The sequence below is a fragment of the Dipodomys spectabilis genome, unplaced genomic scaffold (assembly GCF_019054845.1).
Source record: "Dipodomys spectabilis isolate Male_0828 unplaced genomic scaffold, ASM1905484v1 ptg000783l, whole genome shotgun sequence".
In the NCBI taxonomy this organism is placed as follows: domain Eukaryota; kingdom Metazoa; phylum Chordata; class Mammalia; order Rodentia; family Heteromyidae; genus Dipodomys; species Dipodomys spectabilis.
The window spans coordinates 17,545,869-17,563,482 of NW_024871460.1; the positions used below are offsets into that span (position 1 = coordinate 17,545,869).

A 17,614-nucleotide genomic window follows, 5' to 3' on the forward strand; every position below is an offset into this window, starting at 1 on the left:
ACAGCGCCCAGGCCCAGAGTTCAGGCCCCATGACCAGACCCAAAAAAAAAAAAAAAAAGAAAATGTGTGAAATTTTGAGTTGAAGTCAAATTTCTAAAGGCATAAATAGGAAGTAGGCTGTAAGAAGTACCTGTAATGAATATTTGTTATTCCCTACCTCTTCCTTCTTGAAGTAGCCTATTGCTTCTGGGAAACTACCCTTTCCCTTCATTCCCAGTTTTGTGATTTAGGTGAAATCAGCCTCACCTACCTAGAATTTGGTCCTCATTAGCAGATCTGGTCTCAGTGTACCATCCCTATTGTTAATTACAAATGGTTTGGAATTAGCAGTTATTTAAACTGGCCCAGTCAGACTGACATTTAAAGATGTTTTTTCCTCATCATACTGACAGATTGCTTTGTTATTTCACAAAGATGCATGTAACTCTAGACCTCCTGAAAGCCAGTTTACAATCATGAATTGGGCAAAGCAAGTCTGTCCAAAATGGAGTCAACATCAAAGAAGTAACAAAAAGAAACACAAAGAAACTAGGTTTGAGTCATATGACTGCCATGTTTCTCCTAAGCAGCTTGTTACCTCTTAGTTTTCAATTGAGTGAAGAATAAATTTCCTTTATTTTCAAAAACAATCTGTTAGTTTTTCTTCTGCTCCTAAATACAGTCCTTAAACTCTTTTCACTTTCCTATCAGCTACTGTGACCATTAACAATGGAAATCAATGTCACCTTTACAAAAACTGAGCACTTTGGGGCTATTGAAGTGGCTAGGGGAAAGCTGCTTCACCCCTACAATGTTTTCTGTCCTTAAGAGCCTCTGTAGTATGGATGCATTGGTAGACATTGACCTGGGACACAAATTTCCTCAAAGAGGTCCATCCATATACCATCATGTCTGAAGTTCCTCATCACCAATCTTCCATTCTTTTTCCAAGTTCCTGGCCATGCAGCAAAACCATTAGCAACTGGACATGAATTTGTATAGATCTATACTTCTGACCATCTTCTATCCCATCCTTGTTCCTAAGCAACTTCAGCCATTTTCACTTTTATTTTCATAGCTGCAATCCATTTCAACCTTACTTCCCTTGCATTTTTGACCAACTAAGGATTAGATCAGAAGTTTGGTTGTTTCTTGGGAATACTTAGTTGGAGAAAGGCACTTGTCCCCTTTGGAATATTATCTGTCGATGGACCTGCAATATCCTATAATGCATAAGAGGTTTAAAAAGGTGATGTTGGCCCAGAGTTGGGTCCTGATCAGCAGATCCCATCTTAAGGCACCATCCCTAATCAGCCTAATCAGGCTGACTCTTAAAGATGTTTTTTCCTTAATAGACTGTATCTGCATAAATGATTCCAAAGAGACGGCTCACTCAGGACACAGTTAAATGCTGTACTGGAAAGCTTGACTCAGTGTTCCCATATCTCTGTCCAAATTCCACTAGACATGATGCCTTTCAAATAAAATCTCAAACTCACACATATATAACTTTTAACTTCTTTTTTCTTAGCAGAGGTAGGGAGTGACATTCTTTTTTGGAAGGGAAATTTTAATGGAAACACCCAGCAGTGATTTAAATACAACTGATGAGGGACAGAACTTTTCATCAGCTGAGCTGTGCAATGCACACATGGGAGTTAAGAACCTTAGTTTTTTTAATTTTGACTTAAAGGTGTTTTTTTTAAAACCATGCTTGAACAAAACCACATGCAATAAATCTGAAGGTGAGGTTACTGTACAGTTACTATAATGCATATGCTATGTGTGTGTGTGTGTGTGTATATATAATTTCATAAGGAGAAATTCCTATTCACATAAAGAGTCCACATAAGGAAGAATACATGTTTGGTTCTGTTTACCAATTTTGAAAATAGCAAGGTGGTTTGCTGGCATCCTACAAGTTGACTAATTATGAGCGCAAGCATGTAAACGTTTCATATATTTCAGACCACTACAGTTTATTGATGCCACTGCAAGCTGACTCCTTGGGTCCTTTTGAGTAGTCTTTTGTAGTTGAGTTGTTTTCTAATATGATGGTATTCTGAGCTTATACTATACATTTACTGCCCAAGAGCTAAAAATGACTCGTTTTTTCATGAATCCTTAGTTCCCGTTAGTAAAAATGATACATAGAGATTACAACATGGCATTGCTGGACTATCCATTTTTCCTAGGCCTTTTGAGTGAGCAAAGTTAGAGGATTATGACTTCATTGTGTCTAATTTTAAGATAAAATGACTTTCTGATTCAAGCCCAGAATTTACTTAACTTCATTCATCAGTCTTAAATACCTATCTGCTGGGTTCCAGTGGCTTCCACCTGTCATCCTAGCTACTCAAAGGGCTGAAATCTGAGGATCAAAGTTTAAAGCTAGCCCAGGCAGGAAAGTTTTATCTCCAGTGAACTACTTGGAAAAGGCTGGAAGTGGTGCTGTAACTCAAGTAGTAGAGCACTAGCCTTGAGTACAGAGAGGCTCAGGGACAGTGCCCAGGCCCTGAGTTCAAGCCCTGAGATGAGCAAATCCTGCCTTTCTGATTATCCTGACCAGAAGTGATTGTTCTTACTTTGTTCTACACTTCAACACTTTGATTTCATGTGTATATCTGACCTAAATGGTAAGCAATTTGAGACCCGAATCCATATCTTTTTACTCTTTTTAACTAAAAATAAAATTTTAAATAAAAATAACACAATACCCTTGATACAAACCCATACTATATATGTATTAAAACCCCATACAAATTGTTAAATACAAATTACATTTATGGTTAACCTTTTAGGTAAAAAGTACTAGAAACTCCAGTCTTTGTGGCAGCTAGTTTCAAGATGGTAAAGTTGTTTGAAATAACTTTATTTGACAGGATATAAAACAATTCTAAACATTTACATGAAGACTTATACAAAGACTAGTAACTTATGTTTTTTCAAATGCTATACTAAGAAAATCTAAAGACCACATTGAGAATATGAAAAAAAAAGTATGCATAGTATTTTTACTTGAAGTAAAAATACATAATACTATGCCAGGTGCTGGTGGCTCATAGCTGTAATTCTATCTACTCAGGAGGCTGAGCTCTGAAGACCATGGTTCAAAGCCAACACAGGCAGGAAAATCTGTGATACTGTCTCCAGTGAATCACAGAGCTGAAAGTGGCACTGTGGCACTAGCCTTGAGCAAAAAGGAGCTCAGGAACACTGCCCAAGCCCAGAGTTCAATCCCCAGGACCAGAAAAAAAAAAATACTAATGTTACAACGGTGTAAAAGCACACTTTGGTCTGTAAACATGTACGGCTTTTCATTCAGATGTATACATAAAGTGATTTTTAAATGTCATTTAAATGAACCATTTGACAATGTAAAATTAAAAAAGAGGTAGGGAATGAGAAAGGATTCATTTTGGTAGTTCTTCAATAATGATGCGAGACACTGAATTCCACCCAGTAGAAGCATCTCCTTTTGGATAATCTGAACAAGTGCCAACCCAGATAGCAACATCCACCAATCCAGCACCAATCCCTTCACAGAGTCCTTCCACTGCAAAACAGAGACAACAGTCATTTTCATCAAGTGAGCCAAACCATTCCCTTTGCAATTACTTAAGAAAGCTGTATTATAATTCTGCTTAATGTAAAGCAAATTAAAAAAAAATTTTTTTGGTCATATGGCTTGAACTCTGGGCCTGGGCACTGTCCCCAAGCTCTTCAGCTCAAAGCTAGTGCTCTACCACTTGAGCCTCAGCGCCACTTCGGTTTTTCAGTGGTTTATTAGAGATAAGAGTCACAGATTTTGCTGCCCGGGCTGGCTTTGAACTGCGATCCTCAGATCTCAGCCTCCTGAGTAGCTAGGATTATACGTGTGAGCCACCAGCGCCCGGCTGCAAATTAAAATTTCTAATGCCTGATAAGGGTTTTGTGATATATGTGTGTGTGTGTGTGTGTGTGTGCGCGCGCGCGTGTATAATATACATATATATTGTGTGTATAATATACATATATATGTATATTATACGCACACACACACACACACACATATATATATATATATATTATATATGTCTAAGATAAAAACTTAACTGGTATTTTTTCTTCCAAGTATCAAATGTAAGACCAGAATTTGATTATAGAGTGAGCCTAAACCAAAAAGTAACTTATTTGATTAAAAGAAATCTACAGTTTTTAAATCCAAGATTTAAAATTTGGAAGATGCTGAAAGAAAAGATGTGAACATCTTTTTTTTTTTAAGACAGCCCTTCCTAAAACTTACCTGTACACCTGACACTATTCCAGAAGATAAATGGACTTTTGTAATATTAAGAGAAATTCTAGTATTATCAGCCCCTCAATCTGAAAAACTCATTTTACAAAGTAGTAAATTAAAAAAAAAATCAAGAAACCTTCAATTGTGATGCTGTATAGTTAATGCAGCTTTTAATATATCCTCTGAACTTTCACGTGCTAACAAACAACTTGCATTCCATCTTACCAAAGATCTTTCCTCACATCTATAAAAAAGAAAAGAAAAAACCCTACCGGTTGCCATTAAGCAGGCAAAAAGACAAATTATTTTTTTCTTTTTTTAGGTCTAAGACTGGAACTCAAACTCAATTCCTGACACTTTTGCTCACTGGCTAACACTCTACCAACTAAGAAACAACTCCAACCCCAAGAAAGTTACTTTTAATGTTTGTGTGAAGGAAGAAAAAAACTATAGATCAGCAGTCTTAAAGAACCTGGCACAGCTGGGCGCCAATGGCTCAGCCTGTAATCCTAGCTACTCAAGAGGCTGAGATCTGAGGATCACAATTTGAAGCCAGCCCAGGCAGGAAAGTCTATAAGACTCTTTTCTCCAATAAACTACTCAGAAAAAGCCAGAAGTGGTGCTGTGGCTCAAGTGGTAGAGCACTAGCCTTAAGCACGAAGAGGCTCAGGGACAGTGCCCAGGCCCTAAGTTCAAGTCTCAGTACCAAAAAAAAGAAAAAGAAAACAAGCATAGAAGTAATATGAGACTGGTTAGGTTTCCTATTCGGTTGAGTTCCAGCGAGCCTGGGGTACAAGTCTAAAGCAATTTGCGTTTATTAGCTATGGCATCAGTAAAATCTAGGGCAGTTATGTCAGCATCCAGGGACTGGCACTAGATCAGCCCTCTGCCAAAGCTGGGAGAAATGAGCATTGGACCCATGACTGTTTAATCTAGTCTGCTCACTACGATGTCAGCTGAAAATGCCAGCAGTGCTCATGTTTTCCCAGGGCCTTGACCGTTAAGGCCTGGACATAGATAGACAAGCTTAGGAGAATCAAGGTTTTTGGCCCCATCCAGGGAGATTCAGATGTGCCACTTCTTGAACCTTAACAAACCAAATAACATTTGTTGAACAAATAAACAAAATTTTGACTGTGATAATGTACTATGGCAGTTTGTTAAGCACATAAAACATGTAAGATTAGTTATCAACTTGCTTTTCTCTTAGCCTGCCAGGAAACATACTGCTTTCAAGGTTCATTAACCCTTCATGTCTATCCCAGGTTTAAGCCACCCTCTAATATGGTAACTATTCCTTTCCTTCAAGAAAGAGTGTCAGGACACAAAAGGAAGTGATTTTGTTCCAAAAGTAACCTTTAACTCACTTTACTACAGAAATGTTATTAGAGAATATTTGTGACATTTCATCCAGTGAATCATATCAAATGCATTTCCATACTATGCTTAGAAAATGCTTTGTTAAAAAAACTTATAAAGTGGGCTGGGATGTAGCTCAGTGGCAAAGCGCTTGCCTAGCAAGTGCAACGTCCTGGGTTCAATCCCCAGTACCAAAAAAGAAAGACAAAAAAAAAACTTATAAAGTATATGCATGTAAAGGTCATGCATGGTTCCTGGGGTTAGGGGTTCATTATAGCAAGTTATTAACACATCTTAAAGATAATATCATAAAAGCTTAATTGCTTCTATTAACACTATCAATAAACCTATCACTTCCTAATCTAATTTTATATATTATATCTGGATTTTTTTTTCTGTGGCGCTGGGGATCAAACTCAGAGTCTTACACATCTAGACAAGCATTCTACCTTTGAGATTCATGCCCTTCCCACAGACTTCCCTTATTTTAGAGACTTTTTCAAGTGGAAACCACTACTTTCTCTCTAAGGGCTGGGGAGTTAATTGTTTTGCTTTTAATCTAGTTTAAAAGAGGGAAAGGAAGCAAGAAAGTCCTCATTTCTACTCTCCTGTCTTGGGTAAGATACTGTATTTTTTTTTATTTAGTGTTCTACCACATGAACCACACTGCAGCCTGTTTTTGCCCAATTTATTTTTCAGATGGGGGTCTCATGTTTTTGTCCCACAGCTAGCCTCACACTGTGATCCTCCTACTTCTAGTGCCCTTATAGCTGAGATTACAGGCATGAACCACCATGCTCCAGTCTGGACATTTTAATATCTGCACTATGATTTGATGATAAGGAGTGTTTGTTTTTTTTTAATGTGGAAGCATTGCCTTTGATTTCTTAGGAATAAGGTTGTTTGGCAGTTCTGCGTTTTACTTGGGTCCCTAAAGAATGCTGAAATATTTCTTCTGATTAGCAGTGAAAGATCTCTTCCTCTCAGCCATTAAAAAACACAAGATTACTGAGAAATATTTACAAGAAACCAGAGAAATGAAGCCAGCAATATGTATAGTTTTTATCATTTGTGTTTATGTTGTCATAGTGTGCCACCCACAAAGCCTCACAATATCAAAATGGTCATCAGTGGTATCTAACTCTGGGTGATGAGATTAATAGGTGGGTTGGTTTGTTTATTGGCAGTACTAGAGTTTGAATTTGATCTCATGTTTGCTAGACCGGTGCTCTATTGTTGAACCAACAACACACTCAACTATTTTTGTGCTGTTTATTTCTGAGGTAGAGTCTTGTTTCCTGCCCAAGCATGCACCTGAACCACAATGCCCTGGATCCTAAGCTACTGGTCATATCTAGGATGACAGTGTATGTCACCATATCTAACTTCTTCTGTTGAGATGGAGTCTCTTAAGACTGGAACCACAATCTTCCCATTCTTAGTCTCCTGTATAGCTAACCTTACATGTGTGAGCTGCAGGCACCCAGCTGGGTTTTATTTTTTAAATTCTCTGGGTTTTTTTTTTTAGTGTTTTTAAAACTTTAATGAACCATAAAATAGGACAAATAAGCTATTTTTCCCCAACTGCTTAAAACAATTGTAGTTTTTCAACTAAATTGCCTTTTCTCTTATACTAAGTGGGAAAAAAAGAAGGCAGAAATAATATGGACATTCTTAAATAAATTCAACAGAGAGTATCCATCCTTTTAAAAGACAGGCAGAGGGCTGGGGATATAGCTCAGATAGAGTAGAGTGCTTATTTAGTAGGATGCAAGGTTCTGGGTTTGATCCTCAGCACCTCAAACCAACAAACAATATGCTGCAGCAGTAATAACAGAAACTAAAGGACAGTCAGAGAAACGACTCTATTTCCTCTTCAGTCTATGCTAGTGGTTCCTGACCTTGACTGAACAATGACTGGGAACTATTTTGAAAGTTTCATTGCCTAAACTCATTAAATCAGGCTTCCTGGCAGAATGGCACCCAAACATAGGTTGTTTTGTTTTTTCTTCTGTTTGTTTTGTTTTCAAGTTCCTCAGATGAGCTCATTGTGAAGCCAAGAATCAGAACTAATGATCTCTGGTATTAACAGTTGCTTTACAATTTCATTTAGCTCATCATTGCTTTTCAACTCTGAGACACACTACAATCCCTGTGGATGGGAAGGTGGAGGGACTTTAAAAATACAGATGCATGCTGGGTACCAGACGGTCATACCTGTGATCTTAGCTATTCAGGAGGCTGAGATGTGAGGATAATCGTTTAAAGCCTGCCAGGGCAGGAAAGTCTGTGAGACTCATCTCCATTTAACCAGCAAAAAAGCAGGAAATGGAGCTGTGGCTCAATGGTAGAGTTCTAGAGGAGCACCAAAACTCAGAGACAGTGTCTGGGGCACTCCTGCACGCCCACACGCTCCCTCTCTCTTCCCTCTCTCTCTCTCTCACACACACACACACACACACACACAAATATAGATGCAGCGGTCTTATCCCTAAAGCTTCTAAGTCAGTTGACCAGAGATGGAGTCAAGACATCCCAATCCTTTCAAACAGATTCCTAAGTAATTTATAAGTGCAGCATAGGGCAGAGAATTGTGCACTGCAAACTTACTAGAGGTCCTTTGATAGCAGACTAGTGACCCACAAGGCAGCGACACTAAAAGCTCATCTTAGCCAGATGAGGTAGTCCTCAATGTCACTATTTCACATACCAGAAGAAGTACGATGAATATTAATTGTTGAATTCAGTTCAGGGCTCCCTTGGTCTAAATAAATTATGGCTTCAATGGGAAGAGGCCCTGAGCATTCCGCTCCATTGAATGTGAAATACCAACGCTGACAGCATGCATTTCTGCACTTTAGCCGAAGTGAGCCACTGAACAAAACTCGGAGAGCACTGTTGGAACGCATCTTTGTGAAGGTGCACTCCTACCAAAAGAGAAACATTGGTTAATTTAGCATTTTCATTTCAATTTAAAATAAAGAATTTGAAAGTATATTGTGAATTATACTTAATTACCCTTTTACCCAACATACTTAAAAAACTTAATTTTCACAGAGGAAGAAAGATTTCCTGAAAGAAAGGAAAGAGACTTCGGCTTTTATGAAATGAACCCTAAGTTATCAACCTTTTTCTAGTTAAAAGTCATGTTATCTACAGCTTCATTCCTGAAATCTTGGTTTAAAAGAATGAAAACAGTAAAACCTTGCCTAAAAGTTAACATTTAAATAGGAAGACATTTTACAAGTCGTTTAAACAAGTCGTTTAAATAGGGATACAGGTGGACCCATTGCAACAATGAGAAGTACAAGTCGTTATGTCAAAAATGAACTTTACAACTTTGGGGGGGGGGGGCGGGGAGGATTGGGTGAGGGGCGGGGAGAGGCTGGGAAGGGATGGGAAGGGGAAACAAAGGAGGAGGCTGCAATGCTTGATAAGAAATGTACTCATCATCTTGCCCATGTAATTGTAACCCCTCTGTACAGTATTTTCACAATAAAAAATTATTAAATTTAAAAAATTAAAAAATAAATATGAAGACATTTCAATTTACTTACTGCAATTTTTCCAAGATCTATGCCATAATTCAGAGAACTCCATGAACATTGCTTGTAGTTTGGGGTCCAGGATTCCTCAAAGGTTTCCCTTAGGCATTCTCCCTTTTCTCCTTTGAATCCATCCCGACCTGGGATCCCAGGGGTTCCAGGAATGCCATTGGCCCCAGGGCTCCCATCACGACCTGGTACCCCGGCTGGCCCTTGTAAACACATGCCATTATACTATAGTGCAAAGGGAAGGAGAAAAACAACACAGGTTACTGAGCATTTGAAGACTCAACATGCATTTATTTTGTGTCCTTTGGTGAAGAGCATCTTCAAGCTACACTTCTGTTCTACATATTCTAGAGAAATAATTTAGAAGTTATTTTTAAAACATCGTGATTTCATTCATGTTTTTATTGTACAAACTTCAACTTGTACAAATCAAGGATTAGGAGAAAAGTGTTCATTCATCTGCTCCTTTTTGCTGCTTATTGTAAGCATGTATAATTTTAAAAGAGACGTTTTCCAAATTGCATTCCATGTAATTTACTATTGTTTTATTTTCTTCTACCCTTTTTGAAAAAACTAATTCAACAGGTTTGTTTATTTATTTATTTACTTATTTATTTATTGTAGGTCGTGGGACCCGAACTCTGGGCCTGGGCGCGCTGTCTCTCAGCTCTTTAGCTCAAGGTTAGCGCTCAACTACTTGAGTCACAGCACCACTTCTGGCTTTTTCTGCTTAGGTGGTGCTGAGGAATAGAACCCGGGGCCTGGGTTGCATGCGAGGCAAGCACTCTACCACTGAGCCACCTTCCCAGCCTTAATCTTTCTTTTATTTAGTTTTAATTTTCATTCTGAGACTGAATCCAGAGCATGATAGGGAAGGGCTTCGCCGCTTAAGGCACACCATCTCCTTTCATTTTTATTTCATTTATTTATTTCTGAGGTACTGGGATTTGAACTCAGGGCCTCACATTTGCTAAGCAGGTGCTCTACCTCCACTAGCCACTCCACTAGCCCTTTTCTTGTTGGTTATTTTGAGATGTGGTCTGTTATCATGTCTAGGCACAGTCTAAATTACAGTCCTATTTGTACTTCCCGGCTTCACTGGGTTGAGAAGTAACCCCAAGACTAGCATGAGACAATGACTCTGCACAAATGTAATCATTTCCCAGAATGGACTTTACCCAGAGTGTCCAGATTTGAAGAAGATTACACTAGCAAATCCATGGGCCAGCACACAGAAGCCAACCAGCCAAGGTTTTATCTGTACACACACACACACACACACACACACACACACACACACACACACACACACACACACACACACACTTACTTTCTCCAGTACTGGGAATTGAACCCAGGTCCTCATCCACACTACATGCATAAAGCATAAAACTATACCAACAGTTTACAAAGGTGATATTTTGAGCTCCATTTCAATTTCTGTGCCCATGAATTAGTTCATGTGGAAACAATAGTGTAATTAATTAGACCTTCAAAATCCCAACAGAATCCACTTAAAACTTTTACATTAACATCTCCCCTGTGTGTATAGTCTAATACTAGCAAGAACAAAAACTAAGATTCCTTACATATTAAAATAATTTCCATCCGGGCACCAGTTGCTCATGCCTGTAATCCTAGTTACTCAGGAGGCTGAGATCTGAGGATCATGGTTTGAAGTCAGTCTGGGAAGGAAAAGTCTAAGCCTTTTACCTCAAACTAACCACCAGAAAATGGGAAGTGGCACTGTGGCTCAAGTGGTAGAGTGCTTGCCTTGAGCTGAAGAGCTGAGGGACAGCACCCAGGCCCAGATTTCAAGCCCCACGACCAACATGGTCATGGTTCAAAGCCAGCCTGGACAAGAAAGATAACGAATCTCTTATCCCCAACTAAGCACCAAAAAAGCCAGAAATGGAGCTGAGACCCAAGCTGTAGAGTGCTAATTTGAGCACAAAACCTCAGGGACAGTGCCTGATTCAGGGACAGGCCCTGAGTCCAAGCTCCAGGACTGGTACAAATAAAATAAAATAACTTCCTACTTTATCTCCCTCTCCCCATTGCCATAGCTTGAACTAGGGCTTTGCGCTTGCTTAGCTTTCTTGACTAAGGATGGCTGTCTACCACTTGCCCATGCCTTCAGCCTTGAAAGTTTATCTTTTAGTTTTACTATCTGGAGTCAGGTGTCAATGGCTCATGTCCATAATCCTAGCTACTCTGAGGGCTGAGATGTGAGAATCATGGCTTGACGCCAGCCCAGGAAGCAAAGTCTACAAGACTCATATCCAATAAACTACTCCGAAAAAAAAAAAAAGTGGCACTGTGGCTCAAATAGTAGCCTTGAGCAATAGAAGCTCAGGGATAGTAGGCCCTGAGTTCAAGCCCCAGGATTGGCAAAAAAATAAATAAAATTACTATCTGGGATTGGACATAATCAGATTATAAACCCTAGAAATAACTGTTTAGGAAGGAGGCTAGGTACAATTTGCTTCTCATGATACCAGCTCAATCTCTGTTTTGGTCAAGGAATTTTTATGACTTAGACAATGTCATTTTCCTTATTGTAAGAAAGTGCTATTATTTACCTATCACCAGAGAAGCAGTAATAAAAATACCGTAAAATTACAGAAGTATTGGAGAATATGCCAAAGTACAAACAGTTCGGTTTGGTATATTTTAGATTTTTTAACAATTTCATATGTTTAAAGTGAGAAGAAAGAATAACACATCTTTTGTCATTATTTGATTATTTTTTTACACTATGTTCTCCTCAGATCAAGATGTTACATAGGCTAAGTTTTATTTTCCTATATTATCAGTGGTTGCCAACTGAGACAATGTTGTCCTTTAGAGGATACTTGGCAATGTCTGGAGACATTTAGTCTGACCACAACTGGGTGGAGACATTGCCACCAGTGGCAATCAAGTGGGTAGAGACTTGGGAAGCTGTTGTACAGCCTACAATGCACAGGACAGGCCCCACAACAAAAAAATATCTGGCCCAAAATGTCAATAGTGTCATGGTTAAAATTTACATTCACCTTTTCAGCTAAAAACTGTATTCTGGAGACCACAGAACTTTATTAGACTTGGCTCTGGAATTACTATATGCCTTCATCCACTAGCCCAACACGTTTAACAATCATCAATAAATGTCTGCAAAATGAAGTTATGAGTGGAAGCTTAGACTCCCCCCTCCCGAGCTTCTTTTACTGACCACCAGGGGGCAGAATTTGGTGAACGCTTGAAAGGAAGGCTTTGAAAGGTCTATACAAAGAAGTTGCTTTACAGAATCTGTGAACCTTTTCTTAATGACTGTGTAGGGTTTGTTTGGTTTTTTTTTTTTTTCCTATCACCAAAACCACATCCAATCTACAGGATGCACCTGAGCCTGGCTGCACAGTAAACTTTTCCACGTTGGGCTGGAGTTGTGGGAAACCACAGGTACTGTAATCCATAGAGGAGGGGAAAATTGCTAGTTTTACTAGGAGAAGGGATATTTTGTGTCTCTTAATACATGCTCATAAAATGCAAACTGCACACGAGCCATACTCATTTGGTACAGTTTTAACAATTTAAACACCTAAAATAGAACGGTGGCCCTGAATACACAGTCTGATTTTATGGAACAAAAGTATATACCATTGCACCAAAAAGTACTGTGTGAAATGCAGGGTTCCCCCGCCCCCTGCCCAGTATTTTTGAATCCAGCTTAAAACTAGCTGCCAGGGAGCTTGGCTTATTAGTTTAGAATGGCAGTTTCACAAATTTGACAGTTTTTTTTTGATCAATAAATGCTCCCTGTCTTATACACTGCAATGCCTGTCAACCATATGAAGTTGGCTTGCAAATTGAAGCTCATAATGTGCCAAGGACTACAGTATCTGTGAAAGGCCTCCTCTTCCTTCGGGACAGAGAACCTCTCTGCCCTGCATGGGGTTGTTGACTTTTAGAGGCAAAGAGTTTAATGCAAACAACACACACACACACACACACACACACACACACACACACACACACACACACACAAGATTAGCCCTTCGGAAAGCACTAGGAAAGTGACTTTGTTTGCTCACTTGGAGACTGTGTCTCCTGCAGCTTCACTGCGATGCTTTTAACCTGGCAGCCACGGTGCGAAGACTTGCTTGCGCATCTGGTCCACACAGAACCAACGAAACTGGACCTTGGACAGTTGGTCCCTTCAGTGCGCCTTCCAGACTAAAACCCTTGGAAGCATTCTCGGCCCTAAGGGCGGTCATCAAGGGAGGTAAATTGCAGCCCAGGAAGATGGCCCAACGTGACTCACAGGCTTCAAGTTACAAAGAGCTGGACGGACGCTTTGTGGGAGTTTTCGCTCCTTCGGGCAGACGTGGCCACCAGCTCCAACCAAGGACACGTTGCACGGCCCTGGTCGTGGTCCAAGGGATCGGCAGGCTCAGGGTGCCTCCTCGGTCCGCATTTTAACCTACCCCGCCCCTCGTTTCTACTGTCCTCGTCCTAGCTCCTCTCCACGCTGGGCTCCTCATAGACTGAGACAAAGCCCGGCACGGAGACGCACGTGAGCCGCCGAACACACGGCCCACCGCGCGCGGGCACCAACACAGTCACCAGCAGCAGCTCGACGGCCGCCCAGGGCCGGGCACGCGCCCCCGGCCCCCCGATCCCAAGCAGGCACCCCCAGACTCACCAGGTCCACCACCTCCCTCTGCCGGATCGGCGCCTTCTGCTTCGCTTTGGGCGTCTCGGAGGCGCTCGACGGCGCGGGCAGCTGCAGCACCAGTAGCAAGAGGAGAGGGCCGAGCAGCAGCCGCCGTGGGGAGGCGGCGCGGCCCGGGGGGCGCATGGCTCTGGGAAGTGGGGGACCGGAGGCCGAGGCCGCGGAGGAGACCGCCCGGAGGAGCGAGCCTGGACGCTGGAGCGGTCAGTGTCTGGCCGCGCCGCGCTCCGAGGCCGCCGCGGGCTGCATCAATGCGCCTTTCACGCGCGCCCCCTGGAGACCCGGGGTTTCCATCGCGTAATAGGCCGGAGCCCCCACCCCTGAGCCCGCGGCGGGAGGGACCCGAGCCCGGCCCGCCCTCCAGCCGTCGCAGCTCCGCCCTCCGGGACCCTCCGGGCGGGGTGCGGAGGGGGGGGGAAGGGGTGGGGAAGTGGGGAGGTGGGGGAGCGGCCGGAGGAGAGCGCAGCCGCAGTCTGGCGGGGTGGTTGCCATCTGAAGACCCAGTTGGAGCCTTCGAGGTGAGGCGTGATGATAGCACAGGCCTGCGTGTTGACCTGGGCTGGCTTTGAACCGGATCCTCACTTCTCAGCTTCCCGAGTAACTAAAATTATGGTGTAAGCCTCCTTCCTGCGCCTAGCTCGGTGCTTAATCCTACACCTGGGTGGGTTTTCACCGGAGTTTATTCTACTATCTCTGGGACTTTCTTTCTCATTCACCTGAGGGTGTTTTGTTGTGTTTCTTGGGTCTAATCCCCAGGCCCATTCCACCTGTATAAATTTTCATGACCGGTCTAACTGGAGTTAAGTTAAAATCTTGAATAGATCTTTCCTTTTAACCTAACTGGAGTTAGATTAAAATCCAGAGTAGATCTTTCCTCGGTCTCAGATGAACAAATGAAAGTTATGCAGATTCTAATATCGAAGCCTTAATTTTAGAAGTAAGTCTTGTAACAGCCATAATGACTCGTTTAAGTTCATTTTAAATATATGACACATTAAAGAAAATTTAACATTATTACACTGGTGATATTAATTTGAAGTGACTAATCACATTTAATCAAATTTGTAAAGCTTTTAAATGTTTAGTTAAACCTAGTCACTACCTTTTAGACAAGATAAACTGGGGGAAGTGTAGCATGGGACACAGAAGCTAGGAACTCAGAAACAAATCCTATATTAATGAATAGTTGATTAAAAGCACATACAAAATACCAGAAGCTGATGGCTCAGACCTGTAATGCTAACTATTCAGAAGGCTGAAATCTGAGGATTGTGGTTCAAAGCCAGGTTGGGAAGAAAAGTCCATGAGACTTTTTTAAATCTTCAATTAACCACCAAAACACTGGAATTGGAGCTATGGCCCACTAGAGTGCCAGCCTGGAGGAGAAAAGCAAAGACAGCTCCCAGGCCCTGAGTTCAAGTCCCAGTGCAGTGAGCATGCATGTACATGTAATGTATACTCATGTAAGCACACACCCACACATATACTCACACAAGCACATAAGTATTCTTTTCTTAGGTTTAAGCCTTACATTTCTCTCATAAACTACAACATTTAAAAAGGGGGGAGGTGAGGGTCAACTCTTTCCCCTGACCTTGTCGGTTTATCCAGATCATTATTTTGCTCTGCAAGCTGAGCAAGAATAACTTGAAGACAGCCTACAATATTTCTTATTGTAGACTCTATTACAAGTGGAAACTACATCTTGTATTTATATTACATTTCTATTATTTTGCAACAAATTACCACAAAGGTAGTAGTTTTAACATCATATAAATCTATCATCTCACAATTTTAGTGGGTTAGGAATCCAGACTACATATAAAGCCTAGGCTGACCTGGAACTCAAGATCCTACTGCCTCAGCCTCCCAAGTGCTGGGATTACAGGCAAGTACAAATGTGTGCCACTATAAACTCCTTCCGATTAATTCAAAGCCAATTGATTAGGGATCTTAATTACATCTATAAGATTCCTCCTGCCATGCAATATAAAATAATCATGGAAATGATGTAGATTTTATTCACAGGTTGTCACTCAAGGGAAGTTATATAGGGCTTGTATTTAAGGGACTTTAATATATTTGATTTTTATCCAAAAGTTTCACAAATACAGTATGTTCCAAGAATATAAAATAGAGAAGCTAAAGTGAGAGCGCTGGATTTATATAGACATAGGTTTAATTCTGAGTCAGACACTGAATCAGCATGATGTTGGGCAATGTACTTTAAATCTATTTGAATCTCAAATTTCTCAAATGGAGATAGTGATCGGATCTTCACAGCATGTATGACGATCAGTTGGGAGCATACTGGTTTTGCACAATGCCTGATTCTTAACGAGTACTCAAGACATATTCAGTGTAACTGTTTTTATTACATAAATCAGGAATTCCACATAGAATAAAAATGTCTCTATATAAGCTGCACGCTCTGCTGTCCAATCAGAAAACAGAAACAACTCTGATGAAGCTAGGAATGTGACTCAGTGGTAGAGTTCTTGCCTTACATGCATGAAGTCCTGGGTTCAATTCCTCAGCACCATATAAACAGAAAAAGCCGAAAGTGGCACTGTTAGCTCAAGTGGTAGAGCGTTAGCCTTGAGCTGAAGAGCTGAGGGATGGCACCCAGGCCCAGAGTTCAAGCCCTATGACTGACAAAAAGAAAAAGAAAAAAGAAAGAAAGAAACAACTCTGAGTATTTAAGTAGGTAATTTAGTAGTCCATACAGAATAAAAGCTAAACAGAGAGCAGACAAATTAGCAATGTGTGAACTGCCACCATCTGTAGGTTAGAGATGTTAAGTGTCCAATTAAAGCTGGAACCATGTTGGCCTTGTCCACTGGAATCTGAAATCACAAAAGAGACAGAGCCATCTGCCTTAGAGAAGGAAAATGAGTAATATCTGGCTTCTGTCTTATTCCCTCCCCGATTGGCCAGAGTAGCCTGGGAAACAGCCTGTGGTGATCAGAGCATAGCAAAAGCAGAGAAAATGGATGTGCCAGTGATGCCACCTATCAGTCCTGAAAAGTGGGACTAAACTCTTCCCTCCGCTGTGTCATGGCCTGAAACTCCCACAATGTGGTGGCTTCATCCATATTCTTAAATACCTGGATCAACAGACTGTGGGGATTGGTACTAAATGGTTAATCTGTTTCATATCCTGAGCTGATAGACAACACTCTTGCCAACTCTCTGTGGCAAGAATTTGTATAATCTTTAGAGAATACAAATTGATGGGAAACTTTAGATGCTAAATCATTAGTGGAAGACGACCAAAGCTTCCTGAACTTGCAATTATGGTGAGTGCATTTTGCATGAATTTTTTTTTAATTTCTCTGAATTTATAATACTGGACGTTGACATCTTCTGCAGTGCTTGAGGGCCAATACTGGTCTATTCAGCCTGGAAGAATTATATCTCATTTATTCTGAGTCACTGCATGCTACATGCTTTCAACTTAGATTGTCTTTAATTTCCTGTCAAATTTTCTTCCTTCTTATTAAGTTACCAGAAGCTGTGCCGTTCTTCCCCTTTTCATTATCCCTGTGTATAGAGGTTTATTTTAATCAGCATTCTCTGAACAGACTCTTCATTGTAAGATTCCTCAGAAAAAATAGTTCACCATAGAGATCTGGGATTGCAAATGGTGAAGATTAAAGGCATTCCTGGGCAGTTCAGATGCCTCTTTGCAGCCTGTGTGTTGTCTCTTTCAAGATACAAAGAACTGCC

General features: G+C 40.9%; 1 protein-coding gene across 1 annotated transcript; it reads right to left on the minus strand.

Moving 5' to 3' along the window:
• Window positions 1–2,730: 2,730 nt before the first annotated feature.
• Window positions 2,731–14,131, minus strand: Cthrc1 (collagen triple helix repeat containing 1). The gene is made up of 4 exons (XM_042673079.1): window positions 13,856–14,131; window positions 9,175–9,396; window positions 8,328–8,544; window positions 2,731–3,535 (listed from the first exon to the last, which is right to left on the minus strand). The coding sequence occupies exons 1-4, from the start codon at window positions 14,009–14,011 to the stop codon at window positions 3,393–3,395; spliced, it is 738 nt and encodes a 245-aa protein (XP_042529013.1). The 5' UTR covers window positions 14,012–14,131; the 3' UTR covers window positions 2,731–3,392.
• Between the last annotated feature and the right edge of the window lie 3,483 nt (window positions 14,132–17,614).

What these genes read in the sequence shown, in the direction of transcription:
- Cthrc1 (XM_042673079.1), bottom strand. Translation starts at nt 14,011, where the DNA reads ATGCGCCCCCCGGGCCGCGCCGCCTCCCCACGGCGGCTGCTGCTCGGC. An exon ending in TAGATCTTGGAAAAATTGCA is followed by an intron (nt 8,545 to 9,174) that starts GTAAGTAAATTG and finishes CTCTTTTGGTAG; the next exon opens with GAGTGCACCTTCACAAAGAT. An exon ending in TATTCATCGTACTTCTTCTG is followed by an intron (nt 3,536 to 8,327) that starts GTATGTGAAATA and finishes TCTGTTTTGCAG; the next exon opens with TGGAAGGACTCTGTGAAGGG.